At 39.1% G+C, this 21,919-nt stretch overlaps 1 protein-coding gene across 1 annotated transcript in view; it reads left to right on the top strand.

The window, feature by feature from the left end:
* The window catches only part of unc13bb (unc-13 homolog Bb (C. elegans)), a 110,262-nt gene that overhangs the window by 48,062 nt on the left and 40,281 nt on the right, over positions 1 to 21,919 (top strand). The window contains 2 exon segments of the mRNA XM_051120513.1: positions 9,937 to 10,233; positions 10,317 to 10,407. Of these exon segments, the coding sequence (XP_050976470.1) occupies positions 9,937 to 10,233; positions 10,317 to 10,407 (388 nt within the window).

Raw genomic sequence — 21,919 nt, 5'->3', positions numbered from 1 at the left:
TTAGCTAAGGCACTCAGGGCTGAGGAGAGGAAGAATTATAGCCACTTTGGATATTTCTCAACATATGGTGGCCAAACTGAGAGGCTACAAGGTTACCGTGATAAGAAGAGTGGAAAGGGTAAAATTGGTGGGTGGGCTCCAGAGGTCATGCTGTCTCCTGTTGAGGAACCTAGTGATGAATATGTTGATCCTATAGATGAGCTGCAGTGCCTGGTTGAAACTGTTTCAGAATATCTAGCTGAAAAAGAAGAGGAGATAAGTAAATATGGATCCTTGCCAAAGTCCAACAAATCAAGGCTGTCATCTCAGGGTAGTGCAAAAGCAGAATCTGTTGGAGATGAGCAAGGTATCACCTCTAAGGAAGTGAAAGATAAACCCGTAGATGCCAAAGAAAGAAATTCAAGTGGTGCTTCTGATCACGGAGTGGCAGGGATGAAGAATGCCATGAGTTCATTATTTAGCTCTTTAACCGATAAAGTTGTATCAAGCTCAAAACAAGTGGGGTCTAAGCCTGTTGAGCAATCAGAGACGCCAAGTAATGTTCCTGTTAGTTCTGGAATTTCAAAATTGTTTTCCTTCATGCCAAAGTCTGCAAGTCCCACACCAGTAGCTGTGGTATCCCCTACACAGGATCCTCAGGGTGATAGGAAGTTTTCAATGCCGTCTATTTTGCCTTTCCAGCCATCTGATACCAAGTTACAAGGGGTGGACCAGTCAACTCAACCAATCAGAAATGAGCCCAACAAATACAGTGGTGTCACATTTCACAATGAGACATCATTCTCTGTGAATTCAGTGTTGGGAAAGGGGAACATTTTCAATGGAGAAAGTCTTGTGAATGAAACAGATGGAAGTTATACACAAAAGAATATCAACGTGGGGCAAATGCAGCCAGGTGATCAGTCCAGAGTTTTGAATCGCAATACAATACAAAATGCGTATCAAGTTGATGACTGTGAACAACTTAAAACTCTTAAAAACACCTCATATAAGGTAAATGGTGAGAAGACACGTACTGAGCCTATAACACAAAAAGCTGCTGAAGGGTCAGGATTTTTCAGTCCTTTTAAGAAATCTCTTAGTTCACTAATCTCACCTGGACCTCCAGTGCCTCCTCAGACTCAAACACAGACAGTTTTTCCTGTCTTCAGATCAGCAGAAGACATTAGGGTAGACAAACCTTCAGACCAGTCCTTCCTTATAAAACAACCTTTTGTCTCCTCTGAAAATGTGTCTGTCCAACAACCTCCAAAGGCAGAAGGTGGGCTGTTTTCTGGATTGTTTAAGGTTGCATCTGGTGAGGATTCAAGTGCATCCAAAGGTGTGCTGCAAAATTCAGTTAAGATGGATCAAACTCCTCCTACCCCGAACAGAATTACAGGTGTACTTCCATCTTCAGTTCATGACAGTGCAAAATCAACAACACAGAACCTTAAAGAACCTGAGGTATCTGCTAAGGGGAACACAGACACAGGCTGGTTTTCTAGTCTTTTTAAGACCGCACCAACTGAAGATCTGCAGCCTGTTGCTCCACATACCCAAAGGCCTAATATTCAGAACACTCCACTTCCTCCAGGGTCAAATCAGAATGTACCTAGGATGCAACATCAGAATCCATCATCTGCTAAAGACCAAATGCAGTTTAGACACCAACATCCTGGTCCAACTGAAGTCCCTCGTGTTACAGAGCAAAAAGCATCTCAACATGAACATCAGGGCCTGTTTTCTGGTTTGTTTAAATCAGCTGCCTCTGATACATCAGGTACCCAAGCATCTACTAATCAAACACAACAAGGAGGTTTGCTCTCAGGATTCATGAAATTTGCTTCTACAGGTGACATGACCACTGCAGGTACTCAACCCAATCAGTCACAACAAAGGACTCAGTCTGCTCAAATAATAAATCAACAAACCCAACCTCATACCCAACAAAGTGCATCTAATCCACATTTCTCAGGGCGGGTAAATGTTTCATCCTCAGAAAATAAGTTGACTTATAGACCCCCTCAACAAAAAGACTTTCAGCAACCGTCAACAGTTGCAAGTGCCCCACCTCAACAGGGAAGTATTTTATCTGGCCTTTTCAGATTTGCCTCCACTGACAAGGTTTCAGACACTCAGACAAAGATCTCCCAGGAGCAACAAGAATCATCAAGTGCAAGTGCCCATCAAGATCCAATACAGCATAATGCTGAGAGACAGAGCTGCAATCAACTTCCGCAGCCCAGACTCCAAAATCAGCAAACAGAGCAATATCAGAAAGCTGTACAAGATGGCCCTAGACAAAATGGATCCCATCAAGGATCTTCTCAACAAGATGGCTTTCTGTCTGGCCTTTTCAAGTTTGCCTCCTCAGATGTTTCTGTCTCTCAATCAACATCACAAACACCGGCATCTAACAATCAGTCGACTCCGCTCCAGCCAAAAACAAATGTGATGGGACAAATCCAACCATCTCAAGAACAAAAAACCCAGTCAGGTGGTCTCTTCTCTGGTATTTTTAAAACACCTTCCACTGAGTCACAGGAACTGAATGCACCACTTGTTACACAGGAAAACAAGGAACATTCTTGTTTGCAGCAGTCAGCTGTGACAAAACAAAGTTCTCCTGCAGCAAAGCAAGATTCATCATCTCAGTCAGGAATTTTGTCTGGTCTTTTCAGTAAACTCACATCCTCATTTGAAGATGTTTCACCAAACAGCCAGAATTCATCTCAGCAGAAACAGGAGCAGCAACACATACCAATTCAACAAGGTCAACCAAATAGGCAGTTACCTCAAATACCGTCTCAGAATCAACATGCACTACAAAACCAAAAGCCCTCTACTCAGCAAGGTTTCTTATCTGGAATATCAACCAGGAATACAACAGATATTTCCCCTGCCAAACCAGAGAATGTGGTTATGGAAGGATCACATTTGAAGGTCAACTCTTTAGGACTTCTGAGACACAAGGTGTCTGACCCAAATAATGTGCCAAACATCTGTGACACAGAGAGCCTTGATTTGAGAACACCAGCAAGTTTTGCAAGGTCACAGCAGAATCATGGATCATACACATCTAATAGTACTGGCAATTTACCCCTCCTTTATACCTCACAAAACTTTTTGCTCTCAAGCCAAATAAGAAACACTTCATACAGCACTGAAAATCTTAGTAGCCTCCCTCTTGTTCACTCATCTCAAGCTGTAATGTCACAGGAATATTTGAGGCAGAGTTATCCAGCCTTACATAGTATATCTGAACAATATGCCTACCCACAAGTCTCTTCTTCATATGCATTGGAACTTAGTCCCAATGATGAACACTCATGGATCCAGGAATCTATTCTGTGGCAACAGCTGAATGATCAGTCTTTGGGCTGCTATCTTGACGGACATGGAAATATAGCTAGCAATGAAAACCATCAATCTTCTCAGTGTCTAAATAACATAAACATGGATGTTAATCAACAATGTTGTCCTACTCAGCCATGGATGAGATTGAACACCTACCAAGGAGAGAGCAATAATCCACCAGAGTATTCCAAAGATATTCATCATAGTTCTATGAGACCGAGATTGTGGAATAGCCATAACAGTTTGGATGTAATTGGTAGCCAAGAGTTTGAAGGCGTATTGAATTTGAGCGTGAAGAATAATGCTAAATTAGGAAAGTGGAACTCATTTAGTGCAGATAGTTGTTACAGTCTAAACAGTATTTCATATCATGAGGGATATTATGAGGAAGCACCTCCACATTTGTCTTGCTCAGCTAATGGACAGTATATATATCAAGGCACATCAGAAATTTCTAGTCAACCTGGGAATAATGGAAGCTATGTTAATGTAGCTGCATCTCCCAATCATTGGAACTACTCCTCAACAAGCAACACTGATATGGAACAACAAAAGTATCTTGAGGAGTCAGAGTGGTATCAGCAATGGCTTTCACTTTTGGACCAAGGGATGTGGTGGCCAGCAGATGATGGAGATTGTGGATATTTTGTCTACACAGATTATGAGTACATTTATGCTCTACTGACAGATGTCTCTGGTCAGTATGTCTATGCATGTGCTCCAGAACAAGAGTGGGGGAATACAGGGGACTTCTATCCTGATGCCTGGATGTATAATGAGATGGTTAAAGTTTGTGGTTTTAAGATTCCTCTCTACAATGAAGATGAGCTCCTTTGGATTCCAGGGCAAGACCAAAGTGAAGCTGAACTTCTGACTGCGCCACTTGATTTGTCGGCAGCCTATAGAAAAGGTAACCAAATCATGAATCTGAACCTAGAGCGTTTCTCTCAGATGTTTGAGGATTCTATCCTTAATCAAAGACAGCAAGTTTTGGATTTTTCCACTTATCAATTTAACAAGGTTAAGATGGATACAAAACAACAGCTTCAGAACAACTATGGGTATGGGAGTCCTACTCAGGAAGCTGTTGACCTCTCATATTATGGTGGCAACCACAATAGTGCAAATCTCAATAGCAGAGGAATCAAAGAACTGCTATCCCAGAAGCTTTCAATTTCCTTTGGTGCAACCCCAACCACAAATTCATCTACCACGGGTGTCTACAGCTGCTATCAGCCACAACAGAGGCGACGTTCTTCCACTGGAGTGCAAGTAAAGCATATAGATGATGTTTCAGATGAGGAGTGGAGAAAGAGAGTACAGCCAGGAGAGGAGCAGCCAAATCGATCCATTAAGAAAATATCCTCTTTTCTATCCTCAATTGTTGGCAAAAGTTCTGATTCCGAATCAACCAAAAATACAACTGTTTCAAGGTCACATAATGCCAAAGATGCTTCATACACAGGACAAATTCAAAACAAATTTACTAAAGCCTCTGAAACTCGACTTGGTGATCAGCAAGCCAAAAACATCATCTCAACAGGTTTTCAGAGTCTTAAATCAAAGATCATAAAGGATGATTCCTCCTGTGCAGCAACTCAGTCAGAGAGTACAAATCAGTTGGCATCCAAACCAATTTCAACAACATCTGGTGTTTCACTATCATCACCAACACCGTCCACAACTCCTCAAGGTGCATCCACTTTAAGCTCATCTCAGAAACCCAAACTGGCTAGACAAGCCACAATGTCACAACAGTCCTCTGTTTCTTCAACATCAGTTGGTTATACTACTTCAACTTCAAGAGACTGCTCAAGCGTAACCTCAAAATTGGCCTCTCCAGAAGTGTCCCAGCCAGTAGATACACATGGTGGAAAGCCATCTGAGCAGTCTGGTGGGTTTTTAAACTTGTTCAAGACAGCAGTGGGAATAGAAGAGGTAAAGTCAGATCCCTCTAAATCTCAGTCTGTATCTAGACAACCAGAGTACGATGGATCTGCTTCTGCTGGCAGAAAAGATTCAATAACAAATCAAGACAAACCTGGAAAGCCTAGCCTTTTTGGGTCAATTAGTGATATTTTTAAAGTAGAAAGTCCTTCTAACACACCACCAAAGACAAATCTGCATCATTCTCCCTCACACGTGCAGTCAACTTCTACAATTAATGATGTAAACAAAGACAGCTGCCAAACAAAAACTATGCCTAAAGGAATTCAGAAACAACAAACAGAAAGTACCTCTGGACAAGTTGGTCAGTCGGAGTTTCCTAGTGTATCACAGTCATTTCAGGGAAGGAGTGTTTCAGTATCTCAGATATTTTCCCCTGATGCTAACAAGGTACCAACACCAGGGAGATCTCAAACTATGCCACCAACTGGGGAGACAAAACCAGAAGCCCCCTCAAAGCAGTCTGGTGGCTTGTTTGGTTTCTCTGTTGGGGATATGTTCTCTGGGAACACAGCCTCTAAAGAGGAAGGTAAAGGTCTGCTGTCCCTATTTGGTGGTTCTAGTCAACCACAAGCTCCATCTCAAACTGGATCTGCCTCTCCTCAAGAACCAATGGATGGAGCATCTGCAAAAGAGCCGCTTGGCAAAAACATCCTAAATTTGTTTGGAGGTTCCAGCACTCAACAGACTTCACCATCTGTATCATCAAGTCAAATGCACACACCAGGATCTGCTCCTCCCAAAGAGACTCAAGGTCTAAATTTATTTGCTGTGTTCAGTGGCACTAGTACACAGCAATCTTCAACACAGCTAGGTTCTGGTAATCAAAAGCAAACACCATGCACTGTACCTCCAAAAGAAATATCTGCCATGGGTTTACTCTCTATGATTAGTGGTTCCAGCTCTCAGCAGACTTCACCTGGATCTGGAGCTGATCCACCAAAAGATACACCAGTAGCAGGATTGCTTTCTATGTTCAGTGGCCCTAATCAAAATCAGGCACCACAACCACGCTCTACCCCACAGCCTGCACCCCAAGGGAATGGGCAACAAAAAGAGCCCATGGGTAAAAGTTTATTTTCTATGTTTGGTGGTTCAGGGCAACAACCTTCACAGCAGGCTGGATCAATTTTTGGTGGTATACTAGGTGGATCTTCAAGCTCTACTGAAAGTCCAGCAAAAGGTTTATTCTCTATGTTTGGAGCACAAAGCCCACAACCACCAACCACCAGAGCTCCAGGCACTGTCCCTACTAATGAACAGACAGTTAAACATACTTCTTCATTGGATGGGTCTAACTCCCAACAAACTCTACCACAATCTGTCTCTTCTCCTACAAAAGGAGCAGCCCTTGCAAAGGAACCAACTAATGACAGTCCAGCAAAGGGTTTAGTTTCAGGGTCTGGAATAGCCAGCCACCCAATAGCTTTACAGGAAGGCCTGGCCCCTGATTCTGTTGTCCCATTGAAGGAGACTTCAGTAAATGAAATACCCTCCTTGTCTAGTGGACCTAGCCCTCAGCAATCCCCACAACAACCAGATTCAGCATCAACTTCTGTTTCCCTTGATAGTCAAGAGCCAAAGGAGCCACAAGGTAAAGACTCGACCACTGAACAAATGCCACAGTCAGGATCTTCTCAGCCCTCCTCACTTCTGAGTGGGTTGCTATCAAATGATATCCCTGGTAAAGGTCTTTTGGCAAATCTCAGTGGAGCTATACTTCATCCAAGTGAGACAACACAAAGCTGTGATCCAACTGTATCAGCACCAAAAAACCCACAAGAAGTATTGACAGCTGTTGATGGTAAATTGGCGTCTTCTGAATCTAGCAAGTCACCAGCACACCAGGAAGAGTCTTCTGCTCAGGGTGCAGCACCACCAAAAGAAGGAGCGACCTCAGGCTTGTTGTCAATGTTTTCTGGGTCAGGTTCTCAAAATGCTCCTTCTCAGACTGGATCTATACTTGGCGGAATTTTCCCTGGTGCCTCAGGATCAAAGGAAATTCCTGGCAAGAATCTGTTTTCTATGTTTTCTGGACCAAGTTCACAACCCAGTGCAGGTAATGCAGGACCTAAAGTTGAGTGTAGTAGTCCAGGGGCTTCTACCTTTAATGAGTTACCAGGAAAAGGCTTATTCTCTGTGTTTGGTGGATCAAGTCCACAACAGGCCACTCCTCAGTCTTCATCACTATTAGGAGGTCTTCTATCTGGAGTTGCTTCTAAAGATGCTCCAGGAAAAGGTTTTCTTTCTATGTTCGGTGGGCCTGATTCAACACCTTCACCTAGTCAAACAAAACCAACATCAAAACCATCTGAAAGTGAGGGGCTTTCAAAGGTTGCATCATTATTCTCTCGAGGGGATGCCACTGAGGATAATAAATCTAAGACTGCAGGTTTTAGCCTGTCAAATTTGAGCTTCATGGAGGAGAAGAAATCAGGACCCCAGAATGAGGACTCCAAACATTCTATTCCTTTGGCCGATCAAGACAAATCAGCAGCCTCCATGGCTCCAGTCTCTGCTGATGTTGCTGACAAAAGCTCAGATCACATTGCTGAGACAGTTGCTGCTGAAGGGAGTAAGCTAGATGTTACCGTAAACAGTTCTAGTTTGCATGGAGATGCCTTGTCAAAGGATACTGATTCAAACTTAGAGCAGAGTACAAAAACAGAAATTCAGACTACAGATCACCAACCTGAACATATAAAACAGACTAATTCAACAGAGCCCAATGCCTCTGGCTCTGAGGGACTTCCTAAACCTCCTGAACAACAGAAATCTGTCATAGACTCATCAGCGGAAGCGGTCAGTGGCTTTATGTCTAAACTGTTTAGTGGTGCCAGTTCAGCAGCAAATTCATCAGGAGGTGTCTTCTCACAAACACAAACAACCACAGAAAAAAACTCTCTCTTTGGCCTTCCAAGTAGCTTACCTACGGAATCTATAAAAAATGACTTTTTTAGTATGTTTAAGTCACCAGAAACACCCAAAGCAGCTGATGTAACACAATCTGTTACCTCTGCTCCTCAATCTCTTCATTCAGCCCAAGATCAAAATGCACATAATGATTCACTGTTATCTTCTGGGGATGCTACAGTGTCTGGAGACAAAGATGAAAAAAATAAAGTAGAAACCCTTTTGCCTGTGAAAGAAATGTCTGCTAATGATACTTCCAGTAATTTAACCATTGCAAGTGTAGATCCCAGCTGCCATCCAGGTGAAACAATTGTTAAGGAGCCTACTGAGGGTGAAGTAATACACGAGAAAACCATTGTCATTGTTTCTGAACCTGAAGCAAAGGATATAGACAAATCAACATCTGCAATAGACAATAGCTCAAAAATAGCTCAAAATCCTCCATCAACAGAGCCTTCTCAGTCCATATTTGGCATGCCAAGTTTAACAGCACCCAAGTTTGGTTTCATGGCTGGAGCTGCAGATGCTGGAAAGTCTTTTGGATCTTTCTTTTCTTCACCACCCTCAATACCAAACACAGAAAGTGGCAAGCTCCTTTCTGGACTTAAGTCATTTTCAGCAGGACTGTTTCAAGAGGAGAAGCCAAAAGAAGAAACGCCAACATCTTTGTTTGGAGCAAAATTGGGTTTTCCATGGCAGAAAGAAACTCCAGAACCTCCTAAACAACAAAGACCTCCAGTTGTTACAACTCAGCCTAAAGCTCAGAAGAATGAAGTTTACATTGAGGATAGTACAACTGCTGTAATAGGGCATGACAATTTAATGCCACAGGAAGATAATGGTGAAATCACACAGCTTGTTGATGTTAAACAAGTTGTTTTACATTCTGCAGTCCAAAAGAAAGAATTTATTGAAGTTGTTCCAATTTCTGAAGTTCAAAAGAAAGAATTTGTTGAAGTTGTTCCAAATTCTGAAGTCCAAAAGAAAGAAATTGTTGTCTCAGAAAATGACACAGATAAACCCCACCTCAGTTCATCCACTCCTGATTCTCCTCTTCAAAAAGAATTGGAAATCCATATCCAGATCCCACCTACAGATGCCTCATCAGGATTTCAGCAGGAAAAGAAGAATCTTTTGATTCCAAAAAGGCTAGTAGCAGCATAATAAATGGTTTCATAAACCATTTATGTTGCACTAAGTTTACATGCACAGTCATTATTCTATCAAAAAAACTCAATTTGTTTATTTCATGGTGTTTATTTAGCAATTTCTGGACTTTGGTCTCTGCGATAAAATCATTATTAGAGCAGGACTTCTAGTAGTGCTCATGCAAATCTGCTAAAGACCACAAAACCTTAAAAAAAAAATGTAAAAACTAAAAGTAATTCTAAGATATGCCATCTAAAATATATAAACTCAAAAGTTAGGGGCTCATTTTAATATCTTAATATGCCGAATAAGAATATTAATGTGCATGTAAATGCTCATTGACTTTAGTTTTAGCTTTAGTTTACAAAAATGTTGGCTTTCCCAATGTGTGAGTTGTTTCTTCTCAGTGCTATGTGACTTTTGTACAGTAATTGTGCTTTGGTTCATTGTAACTTTTAATATATTCCCCTTAGCTGTGTGTAGCATTAACTGTGTTTCTTGCTAAATGGATGTAGTTTTAATAATCTCAGTCAATGTAACTCACTGGTTGCTATCTTTCTTTGTTTCCTTTCTTTTAAACAACACTAGTCCTGTGGACTCCAGTCGTTTTGGATCTTCAGGGAACCTCAGCCAAGCTAGTTCTCAGCTTAGTGAGACTGGTCAGGAAAGTGCTCCCTGTTCAGAGTTAGAGGAGTCCTACCATTCCTACCACAGTACAGGCTATCGACCATCCAGAAATGGGCATCATCCTACCAATGGACATACTTCCTGGGGAGAAGATGAGGGATTGAAATCTTCCCAAGAAAACGGAAAGGGTATAAGCAGCACCGTAAAAAAGGAAGTGGTTACTCAAGTGGACAAAATGCCTGATAAATCTGTCAAAGGGTAACGATATTGTACTGTGGTTTTTCCAGTGTACATTTGGTATGATGAATGTTAAATTTTTATACTATTTTTTATTTTTCTAGCTTCAGGGATGATGGAACGCCTTTGCCATTCTCTCCATCCCGATTGCGTTGGCTTAAGGCAATCAACAAAGTGAGAGTTCAGCTTAAGGAGGTATAGTAGGGAGCTCATACCCTCCATCTCCTTTGTCTTTTCCTTCTTCAGTTTCACACTGCAGATCAAACACTACCACATATCTTTTTTCCTATAAACCTGCATCAGTTATAAACATCTTATCAATCAAAATTATCACTTGAATACTTTAAAGTAGGTAAGTATGAATTGCACAACCCCAATCAGCTCATTCATGAACATCTGTTTTGGATTGGTTGAGTTTCACCATTTAAGGTTTAAACTTTCGTACGTTTTTAAGACTTTGGTTGGTTGTTGGTTGGTTGAAATATGGAGATAGTAAATTCATCAGTGCAGTGAAAGTGGTAGTATTCCATAATGGTAGTGTATCAGCTAGGCAAAGCATGCTGGATTCTCAGCCTAGACCTCACAGCCTTAATCCGCAAGGGCCAAGGTCAGGCTCTGAAGAGTTGCTGTCTGATATTGCTGATAAAGTCTCAGGGAGTAATTACGCATTGAGTGGCAGGGAGCTAGAGATAGCATGTGTCTTGAAGAGTATTTAATGACTAGTTAAAATAAATTGGGGACTTGACTTTTAAAGTTTACGAAGTAACAGTGCATGGCTATTGCTTATGCCTAATTATCAAAGTAGAGGAATACAATATGTTAAAGATATAATACAGCATGTTTATTTATAATCCAAAAGTTTTTCAACAGTAAGATTAACATTAGATGTTTTTAAAGAAGTCTTTTCTGTTCACCAAGCATGCATTTATTCAATCAGCAAATCATACAGCAAAAACGGTTTGGAAATATTTTTACTATTTAAAGTAATTTTCTGTTTAAATAAATTTCAAAATGTAATTTATTCCTATGATTTCAAAGCTGAATTTTTAGCATAATTACTCCAGTCACATGATCCTTCAGAAATCATTCTAATATTCTGATTGCTGCTCAAAAAATATTATTATTATTATTATTATTATTATTATGTTAAAAACAGTGGAGTAGAATTTTTTCAGGTTTGTTTGATGAATAGAAAGTTCAGAAGAACAACATTTATCTGAAATAGAAAGCTTTTGTAACATTATAAATGTCTCTATCATCAACATTTTTGAATGGTAAAGTGTATAATGTTACAAAAACTTTTTATTTCAGATAAATGCTGATCTTTGGATCTTTCTATTCATCAAATAATTCTGAAAATATGTACTCAACTGTTTTAAATAATAATAATAATAATAATAATAATTCTTATTATCATATAAATGTTTTTAGAACAGCAAATCAGCATATTAAAATTATTTCTGAAGGATCATGTGACACTGAAGATGGGAGTAATGATGCTGAAAATTTAGCTTTGATCACAGGAATAAATTATTTTTAGAAATATATTCAAATAGAAAGTAGTTATTTTAAATAGTACAAATATTTCACAGTATTACTGTTTTTGCTCTATTTTGTATCAAATAAATAGGCTTGGTGAGCAGAAGAGACTTCTTAAAAAACATTAAAAATCTTACAGTTCAAAAACGTTTGACTGGTAGTGTGTATTAGGTGGCCTTAACTACAATATAATTAAATCATTTGATACAATGCACTTATTGTGTAAATTTTTATACATGGGACTTGTATTTTAAAATACATGCAATACAGTATGAACACAATAAGTACATAGTACTTATTTTTTATGTAAGTACATAGTACTTAGGAGAACATAAAGTGTAGCCATTTTTTATTATAAAATGTTACATTGTATTATAAAACATTACAGATAATGAATTATAACCCCTTTTTTCATGGTTTCTGCTGTTTGTTCTATAAATGTAGCCCTATGTTACTCCTCTTTCTCTCTCTCTCTTATCTTGACAGCCAGTAATTAGCTATGCTGTTGTCCCCCTTTGTTTCTTTCATTTGACCGCACAAAATTGAGTGTGTGAGCTACTAGAAATAAATTAACATTGCTGGCACTTATGTGGCTTGATCACCTCACATTGAGTCTTAATAAGTCAAAATTAATAGTGTCACAAAATCATAATGGCAGATCAGATTAATTCCAGCTTAGATTGCTTTGGATAAAAAGTGCCTGCTTAAGATTTTATGTCTATTTTTTTATGTATAATGTATACAGGTGGAGTAATTCATTTCGATAGCCTAACGCTGCTCATGCTAATTAAGTGGTCTCACATACGGCACTCTTCATTCAGACTCCATTATAATGATTGCTGCTTGAGACTTATAGTTGCTGATGGGTGTGGTTTAACACGCTGCTTAGCCACGTGCATTTTCATGCACAGAAGGACATATTCAGGATTTAAAGGAGAAGTCCACTTCCAGAACAACAATTTACAAATAATTTACTCACCCCCTTGTCATCCAAGATGTTCATGTCTTTCTTTCTTTACTCGTAAAGAAACTTTGTTTTTTAAGGAAAACATTTCAGCTTTTTTCTCCATATAATGGACTGATGTGGTGCCCCGATTTTAAACTTCCAAAATGCAGTTTAAATGCGGCTTCAAACGATCCCAAATGTGGTTGTAAATGATCCCATCCAAGGAAGAAGGGTCTTATCTAGCATAACGATTGGTTATTTTCATTAAAACAATATAATTTATATACTTAATGCCAAACTCTCGTCTTGTCTTACTCTGCCTGGGCTGTTTTTGTTCCGGTTCATGACAGTTAGGGTATGTCGAAAAACTCCCATCTCATGTTCTCCCTCAACCTCGAAATTGTCCTATATTGCTGTTGTATCTTTTTTAAAGGGTGTTTGATCTTCTTTGCATGTTCACTTTGCAAAGACTGGGTCGGAACTTCTGCAGTGATGTAGGATGATTTTTGAAGTTGAGGGAGAAAATACGATTGGAATTTTTTGACATACCCGAACTGTCTTGAGTCAGAACACCAGAGTTCAGGGAGAGAAAGGCAAGACGAGCATTTGAGATTAAAAAGTATTTAAATTGTATTTTTTTTTTATGAAAATAACTGATCGTTTCGCTAGATATGACCCTTCTTCCTCGGCTGGGATCGTTTACAACCGCATTTGGAATCATTTGAAGCCGCATTTAAACTGCATTTTGGAAGTTCAAAATCGGGGGACCATATCAGTCCATTGTATGGAGAAAAATGCTGAAATGATGTCCTCAAAAAAAACATAATTTCTTTACGATTGAAGAAAGAAAGTCATAGACATCTTGGATAACAAGGGCGGTGAGTACATTATTTGTGAATCTTTGTTTTGAAGTGAACTTCTTTTTTAATACTTTTTTTAATAATTATGTCTACCATATCGTGCCTTGTTTATGGATTGTTGAGCAGTATTATAACATTCCTGTCCTTGTGGTTTATTGATTGTGCATTATTTCTGACTCTGTTAATGAAAGGGAAAAAAAGTGCATTGTGACATGCAAATGTTTAATAGGAGGCAGACGCACAGCAATGCCGATAAGAGAGTAGGGAAATAGAGGAGAGAAGGAATGCTGGCATTTTGACAGTTCCAGATTAGCTTTGTGCTGGAATACATTGCCAGAGGACACCGTGAATAAGAGCAAGTAAGAGAGAGAGAGAGAGAGAGAAAGAGGAGGGAGAGATGCTCCACTGTGACTGTGTCACACTAGCCTAGACTGGAAGCCACTCAACTGTGCCGATGTCAGTGTGTGGAGAGGGTTGTGTCGGCGTCTTTGTTCAAGATGCGTTGGATTTGCCAAAGCAGCTGATTGGATAAGTCTTTGCAGAACAGGAGTGTTGATTAGGTCAACAGTTTGAAATTCGGAAGCATTTTTATATGCAGGTGGTTTGGATGTTCTGGAATCCTCAAAGTGAAACTTGATTTTTACACTTTGTGTTTTTCTAGAGGTAAGTTTTGTACTTTTTTGTGTACGTTTTCAGTTTTGTGATTGATGAAAATTGTCAAGAAATGTTCATTTTCACCTAAAAATCAAGAGACAAAAAATATTTTGCATAAAGATAATAAGAGTCTTTTAATGGAACCTTTTTTGCTCCTAATGTTATTGGGGAAGTCCAAATCACTTAAGGTTTATCTGAAAAATGTTCAGTACAGTATGTTGAATTATTAACCAAAGGTTGAATATTTATTGTAATTGCATTATTAACCTTATAGTTTGGTTTGATTACGTTTTCAGCTTAAGCCTGTCAAACTGCAGATTTAAGGCCTTAAAAATAGTGATCACATGCACCAAATACCAAAGCATTTTAATATTATTTAAAATATATTCAAAATAAATGAACTAATTCTCTCGTGACTGCAGATGATGAGGCAGACAGTACAAAGCACCTTCTTTGGGATAAATTTGTGTAATTTGTTCCTGGGTGGTTTGGTGTGGTGGTTATTAAAACTTATGGTCTGGTATGTTTGCTGGTTTAGTCTCTGAAGGGTGCAAAGCTACAGTATATTGCACCCTTGAGTCAATCTGAATAGTATTCGACAACCCGTTTACTTCTATGTGATGAATTTGTAAATGAAACAGGATATTCAGTGAAATATGTGTGAAGTAGTTCTACATTTTTTTTTCAATAATAACAGTGATGTTGTGAAATATTACTATAGCTGTGTTCTATTTTATTATATTTTAAAATGTAATTTATTCCTATGATGCAAAGTGTATTTTCAGCCTCAGTACTCCAGTCTTCAGTGTCACATGATCTGTCAGAAATCATTCCATTATGATGATTTGCTGCTCAGTTATGGTCAGTTATAATTGGTGCTCAGTTTTTTTCAACAGTTGTTAAAAAGTGATGCATTTTTTCCAGGATTTTTTGAAAAGAATGTTAAAAAAACATGATTTCTTTTAAATATCTATCTCTTCTAACATTATAAATGTCTTTAAAGTTTTAAATAAATGTAATGCATCCTTGCTAAATAAATGATTTTGGTATACTTAAAGCCTTTATGTATAATGCATTATAAAAGTAGTTTTAATGCATTAATTATGCTTTGTAGTGCACGCTATAATGCACTGTAAAATCTCATAATAGTAATTGTAACCAAAGTTAATACATTATAATACTTATCAATTCATTGTTGCACTGCATCTTAAATTTGGTTATAATTATTTACAACAAGATATAATGTACTATAATGCACATTATGAATAATTATAATGGACTACTGTTGCACAATATACTGGTACTTAAAAAGTATCACTATACCCTGCTTTTAAAAACGGTACGATTCTGCATTTTACTAGAACCAGTACTTTAAGAATGCATTTTAATAGGAGGCGTATTTCTGCGTGTCTGTGTTAGTGAATGGCGCAGACGCACAGTTTTGTTTACTACACACATACGAGTGACACTCGCTGTGTTTTCGCAGCCTCAATATATGAGTACATGAACACATGAGCATAATCTCTAGAACTGCTCTAAGAGTGACTTCATGAGCATTTTACCGTTTCTTTTGCGGAAAACCATCATCATATAATGAAGTCTTCACATCAACCCGGCAAAATAAAAGTTTGGTTTAACTTCACAGTCAGAAATATATCAAGTAAAGTGTTACTATTACTATTTTTTTCTTTCCCCAAACTTTTGAATTGCAGTTAATCATGATTTCCACAAAAATGTAAAGCCCAGTGAAGCCGTTGGCTTACAGCGAATTTCTAAGAGCTAAGGGCACGACGCGAAATGGAGTGCCTAAAAGCCCCTTAGCTGTTATAAATTCACTGTACAAAACCACGGCTTCGTGGAGCTTATTGCTTTTATAAAATGGTTATTCTATATACGTAGCAAGGTTTCACAAAATAAAACAAATAAAGTGCAATGATATAAATAACAGTATTCTTCCACCAAACACTGTAGTTCCTCAGAATCAGTTGTGGTTGCAACAAAGTGGTTGCCAAGGAACACACAGAAGTAAACAAAGTTGTATGTCTGTAGAGTAATTTACAACAGCTTTGAACAAGTCTCAACCAATCAGAATCAAGGACCGGAACTGTCCATTTTATAATTTATAATATTTCACAGGATGACTGTTTTACTTTATTTTTGATAATTGCAGCCTTGCTATAACCTTAAGACTTTCTTTAAAAACAGTTCAAATAAATGTAATTATTCCAAACTTTTACAGATATTTTTGTCAGTCAGCTAAATGACTACATTTAACAGAAGTCAGCCAACTTTATGAACCAATATTTCACATTGTGTCATTCTCATGTTGAGTTCTCAATTACTATGAAACTTTGAAATGTTTTTTAGCCTTGGTAAATCAGGAGCAGCACTGGTAATGAGAGCTGATAAACCCGAGCAGTGGTGGAGTAGTGAGCAAATTTTTATTCTTTCTTATTAGAAATTCCAAGACATATCTGTCTCTTGGTTGGAATTGCAAATTAGGCAGGAATTGGAAATATTTTGATACCTGAGTTATCTGCGGAATGAATGTCACAGAAATTGGTTCACAATCTTATTTAATTCCAGCAAGTTTAACCAGGCCTTTTTAGTCACATATCAGTAATGGCCTCACTGGTCCTTCAAAGAGTGTCTCATTATTGGTTTCTCCTAGCTGTGCTCTTATCATGAGAACACAAAACCGTTTAGGTGTTTGGGTGATGTTAGACAGAGGTTAAACCTATAATAGGAATATTTAAATGGGACTTTGGGAGTATTCTCTATGATTTAAATGGATAGTTTACCCAAAAATAAAAATTCTGTCATTAATTACTCACCCTTATGTTGTTCCAAACCCATAAGACCTTCATTCATCTTTGGAACACAAATTAAGATATTTTTGATGTAATCTGAGAGCTTTCTGACCCTGCATAGTTTTGTTGCATAGACAGCAAAAGAACTGAAACGTTTAAGGTAGTAGTAGTAAGGACATCGATAAAATAGTCCATGTGACATCACTGGTTCAACTGCAGTGTTATGAAGTTACGAGAATATTTTTTGTGTGCAAAGCAAAAGTATTCTTGTAGCTTTATAACATTATGGTTGAACCACTGATGTCACATGGACTATCTTAATAATGTCCTTATTAACTTTCTGGGCCTTGAGCGTGTCAGTTGTGTTGCTGTCTATGCAGGGTCAGAAAGCTCTCAGATTTCATCAAAAATCTCTTAATTTATGTTCCGAAGATGAACAAGAATGACAGAATTTTTATTTTTTGGGTGCACTATTCCTTTAAAGTATACCTTTACTGTAAGTTACTGCAGCAGGGGACATTAACATTAATTAAGAACAAAATTAGAGCACATTAATTATAGAATGTTTTAACTTAAAGTAATTAAAATATATCTTGAAGTCCTCCATTTGAAAGTATGTCATTTCCTGTATTAAATGTTAAGTTAAAAATCCATCATAAAATGTACTGTCCCTGACATTCATTTTAGCCTAGTGGAGACACATGGCAGCCAGCCAAAATGTGCCCTTGAAAGCCGCCAAACTAAACGCTCAATGTTGGAGTCACAGTAAAGATCATGTTGGCCATTAAATGCTTTTGGAGAATAACACAGAAGACAGCATCTGAATTTCAATGACTGTCTTATAGGACTTTTTTTTTTCTGGTCTTTTTTTTTTATTCTGGGTCTTATTCATGTCCAAACATTATTATGAGTGCTTAATATATAAAGACAATCATAATTCATATTTCAACCTTTATTTTTAATGTAGTGCAGTTTTAGCTTAAAGTCATTTAATGTGGTAAAAATGTGGTCTCTAAATAAAAGAAAAAGTGAAAGTGTAAAGCCTAGTGTGTACAGACGAGACTAGCTAACATTTTGTCCTGACAGGCAGGAAATGGGGTGAAGCTGCTATTAGACCCAGCAGGTTCTGCTTAACAATCATGATGCACGGTGAATACAGCTGGGCTGTCACCCTCCCTGTGCTGTAACAGTTACTGTTAGAAGAGCTGACAGGCAAGAAGATAATATGTTGTATTCTGCATGGAGTATGCGGCACCCGAGTCATTTCTACAATTGAATGCTTTAACAAAAAAATGTAATTAGAGTTTGCATATAATCACGTGATTTGATACCTTTATGCCTTATGTACTTAATTGAGCTGTTTTCTGGACACCATGTTCATTACAGTGCTTTTTTGCAGCTGCATACATTTTAACAGAATTACAGTAGGTTAATTAGCAAGCCATGACCATCCTTTAAGTTTTAGCTGACAAGTCACAATGTGCCTTGTACATCTTTTGTAAACACAGTGTAAACTGCAGATAATCCATTTTGCCTTCTGTAGTACTTTTTCACTGCATGGCAGAGATCCAGATATATTCACTTGTACCCTCTATCTGTAATGTGACTTTCTACTTTGGTGTGTGTGTGTGTGAGAGAGAGATTTGGCAGTGTGGACACCCTTAGCCTGTAGCATTACTTTTTATTAAAGTCTCCATTATTATAAATTATGAAACTGCATTCAGCGCATCAGCTGTGCACTTACTGTATAGTATGTAATGAAATATGCGGTCATAAGCTTTGTTCCAAGTGATAGTGTGCTGCTTTCTAAAGTTGGAATCCTAACCAAATCATTTAGAATGGCCTACATGGGCTGCAACCCAACTGTGCCACACAAGTAGCACTATTGATAAAGCATTTTCGTAAGCTGCACGATTAAGATGCCAAATTTTTGGAAAGGCCTTTTGAGATTCTGCAGCGAATGCATTGCGATTCTCTCTCGAAACGATTCTAAGGTTAGTTGTGAACAGCAAATGGCACTGCATCTGTACTCCGCTTGCTTCTGATTCCTTACACACATTTTTTTTTTTGAGTTGACTGGACTTAAAAATTTAAGGCAGCAGGGTAACAAATTATTTTAAGTTGACTCAGCAAAATGTTTTTTACAATGTAAAAGCATTCTAAGCCAAGTTGCAATTACCGGACTCAGCACTCCTCTTTGTGAGTATTTAAGTGTGCGGTTAAAACCTAAGCCTAGAATCAATTCCAGAGAGAATCGTGATGCATTCTGAATTGACCTAGGAATCACAATGTTTCATCACAGCCCTTATTAACTAGGTTTTAAAATGAAACAATAGTGTTAAGAAGTGTAAAAGACTGAATAGCAATGAACATAAATGTTGATTATTTTACATCAGGGGTGTCCACACTTGGTCCTGGAGGCCTCAACATGCCTGCCACGAAGTTTCTAGTATGCCTAGTAGGACATTGATTAGCTGGTATAGATGTGCCTAACTGGGCTTTGAGCCCTTCAGGGCAGAGTATGGGCACTCCTGTTTTACATGGGTTGTGCATGCCTATGTTTAACTGATGTAATTCTTTGTGATTTCTTTGCGATATCAGTTCCAGTGCACAATATGTCTGTTGAATTTTAATCTATGCATGTCATAGTCAGGTGTGACTGAAGCTCTTTTATACTCTTGACTGAAAAATGCTTCCTCGTATACTGTAGGTGAAATGCAACAGCTCTGTAATCACATGCACCAGAGCTTCAAGGTTCTGGTCAGCACCTGAAGCACACCCCATTCTAAGGGATGTTATCGCGGAGTCGTTCTAATGAGCAAGATGAAACAAATGGGTCGGGCGAACATCAGCAAAGAATGTCTAAGAAAAGAGACCTTGGCAAAAAGCGGACTCAAAGTCCCAAGGTCAGTCGGAGCCTTCGCAAGAAGATTCAGAAGTTCCTCCAGGGATCAGGGGAGTACACTGCTTATGACTCCCAGAACTCTCCTGTGGAGATAGAGGATGACATGTTCATCTGTGGCATCAAGAGAGATCCCTCTACTCACGAGTGCAGTCTTTCAACTCAGCGTAGTTTTGAAAGTCATACTAAAACCTCCAAAGGTACCGCTACTGGGCAGGGGAGGCGTAATAGTGATGGCAGTATCACAATTCCATCCACTGTAGCAATGAAAGGATTAGAGCCCAAAGGCCAAGCAGAAGATGGTGGATGTGTAGATGGAAGAAGTGCCATGGATAATAAACCAAGCCGAAGTAGGGACAGAGACAAGGACAAGAAAGGAGAAGGAGGGTCAAGCACCATAGTGGAGCACATTTTAAAGGAGCTGCAGGGGATTAATAAAATCCAAGAGGAGATATCAGATTTGAGACAATACCTGACGTCTGTAAGTGGCTCGGTAGATGAGGTGTCTTGCTGTGTGGATGCTGTACTGTTGGAAATTGAGGAGCTGTATTCAGTTGGTGCTGTAGGGAATCCATCACCTCGAAGAGTTGCAGCTCATCAAAGAAGTCCAGGCAGGCAGAATGCCGTTCCTCTCCCACAAAGTAGAAATAACAGCCCAGGAGTAAAGCATAGAAAATTAGAGAAGAATGAAGGTAGACCTCTATCGGCCAGGCCAAACAAGTCAGGATGGGATGCGGAAGCTGATTACCGAGATGTACCAAGAAGAAGCAAGTTGACTTCAGACAACTCGGATGCACCTTGTTCCAGATTTAAGAAGTCCAGCTACTCTCACCTTTATGGGCAGGAATTTACAAGCACTAGTTCCTTATCCTCAGGTCACAGTTCTAACAGTCGAGATCAAGATGGAAGTTATTACTCGAGGGAGGCTGACCAAGAGAACACTGGTTGGAGATGTTCGGAAATGCAGATGAGCGTGAGTGGAGAAGGAGGATGGAGTGGAGACACTGGATGGAGTGAAGAGGACTACTGCTCATGCCAGAACAGTGCAGACGAATTGGAAACTGTTGGACACCCTGATACCTGGTACAGGTACAACGGCGGTGAGACAAGTCATTCATCACGTAGCAGCTCTGAACACCTATCCCTACTGTTTGGAAACCATAATGACTCCCCATCTAGCTCATCCAGTGTTATAGACTGGAGGCATCCTAAGAATCAAACTGTCAGTGACGTTGGCTGCGACTGCACATCAAATTGCATGTTCTCCCGGAGTTCTGGATACCACACCATGGATGCATATGCTGATGAATCGTGTAGCGGGCCATCCCGAAGCCTTAGTTGTTCAACTGTTGGAATGACGGACTATGATGATGGGTGCCAAAATCTACACTCCTCTTGCGAGCATTGCCTCTCTGATGTCGATTCGGAGAAAGACTGGAGAGAAAGGGTTTGCCCAGATGTCTTGGAGGATCAGTATGACCCAGATTACTCTGAAAATACAGACACTGAAGAGTCACAGCCTCCTAATCTGGGATATGATGTTGTAAAGATAAGTAAAGCCATGCTAAACTTCCACTCCGCTCTAAGGGGTGCCTTGACGAAGCTTGACACGCCTGAACCCCAGTGTCTAAGTGAGGACACCAAATCTGTAGTCCCAAGTCCTTGCAAATCCAATGACCTTGAGGAAGACAGCAACACATTTGGTGAATCAAATGTAGATACTGTTGTACCCTCTGATGGTGCAACTTCAGATCTCAGTGTGTCTCCTCAAAAGTGCATCGAAGCCTCCTTCCATGGAAAGGACTTGCGGGAGTTACTCAACAGGCAGCGTAATTCTCAAGTTTTTGATCCTCTAATATCGACTCCTAGCACGATTTCCCCTTCACATACTCCAACTGAATACTATGCAGTTACTGTAGAGGAATCAGAAACGGATCAGAATCTGCATATTCCAGAGTTTAGCCCAAAACATGTGGATCTGAGTTCAGGGATTGTT

The sequence above is a fragment of the Labeo rohita genome, chromosome 10 (genome assembly GCF_022985175.1).
Source record: "Labeo rohita strain BAU-BD-2019 chromosome 10, IGBB_LRoh.1.0, whole genome shotgun sequence".
Lineage (NCBI taxonomy): Eukaryota > Metazoa > Chordata > Actinopteri > Cypriniformes > Cyprinidae > Labeo > Labeo rohita.
The sequence above is the reverse complement of the archived record's forward strand: the minus strand, read 5'-3'. Positions and strand labels throughout refer to the sequence as shown.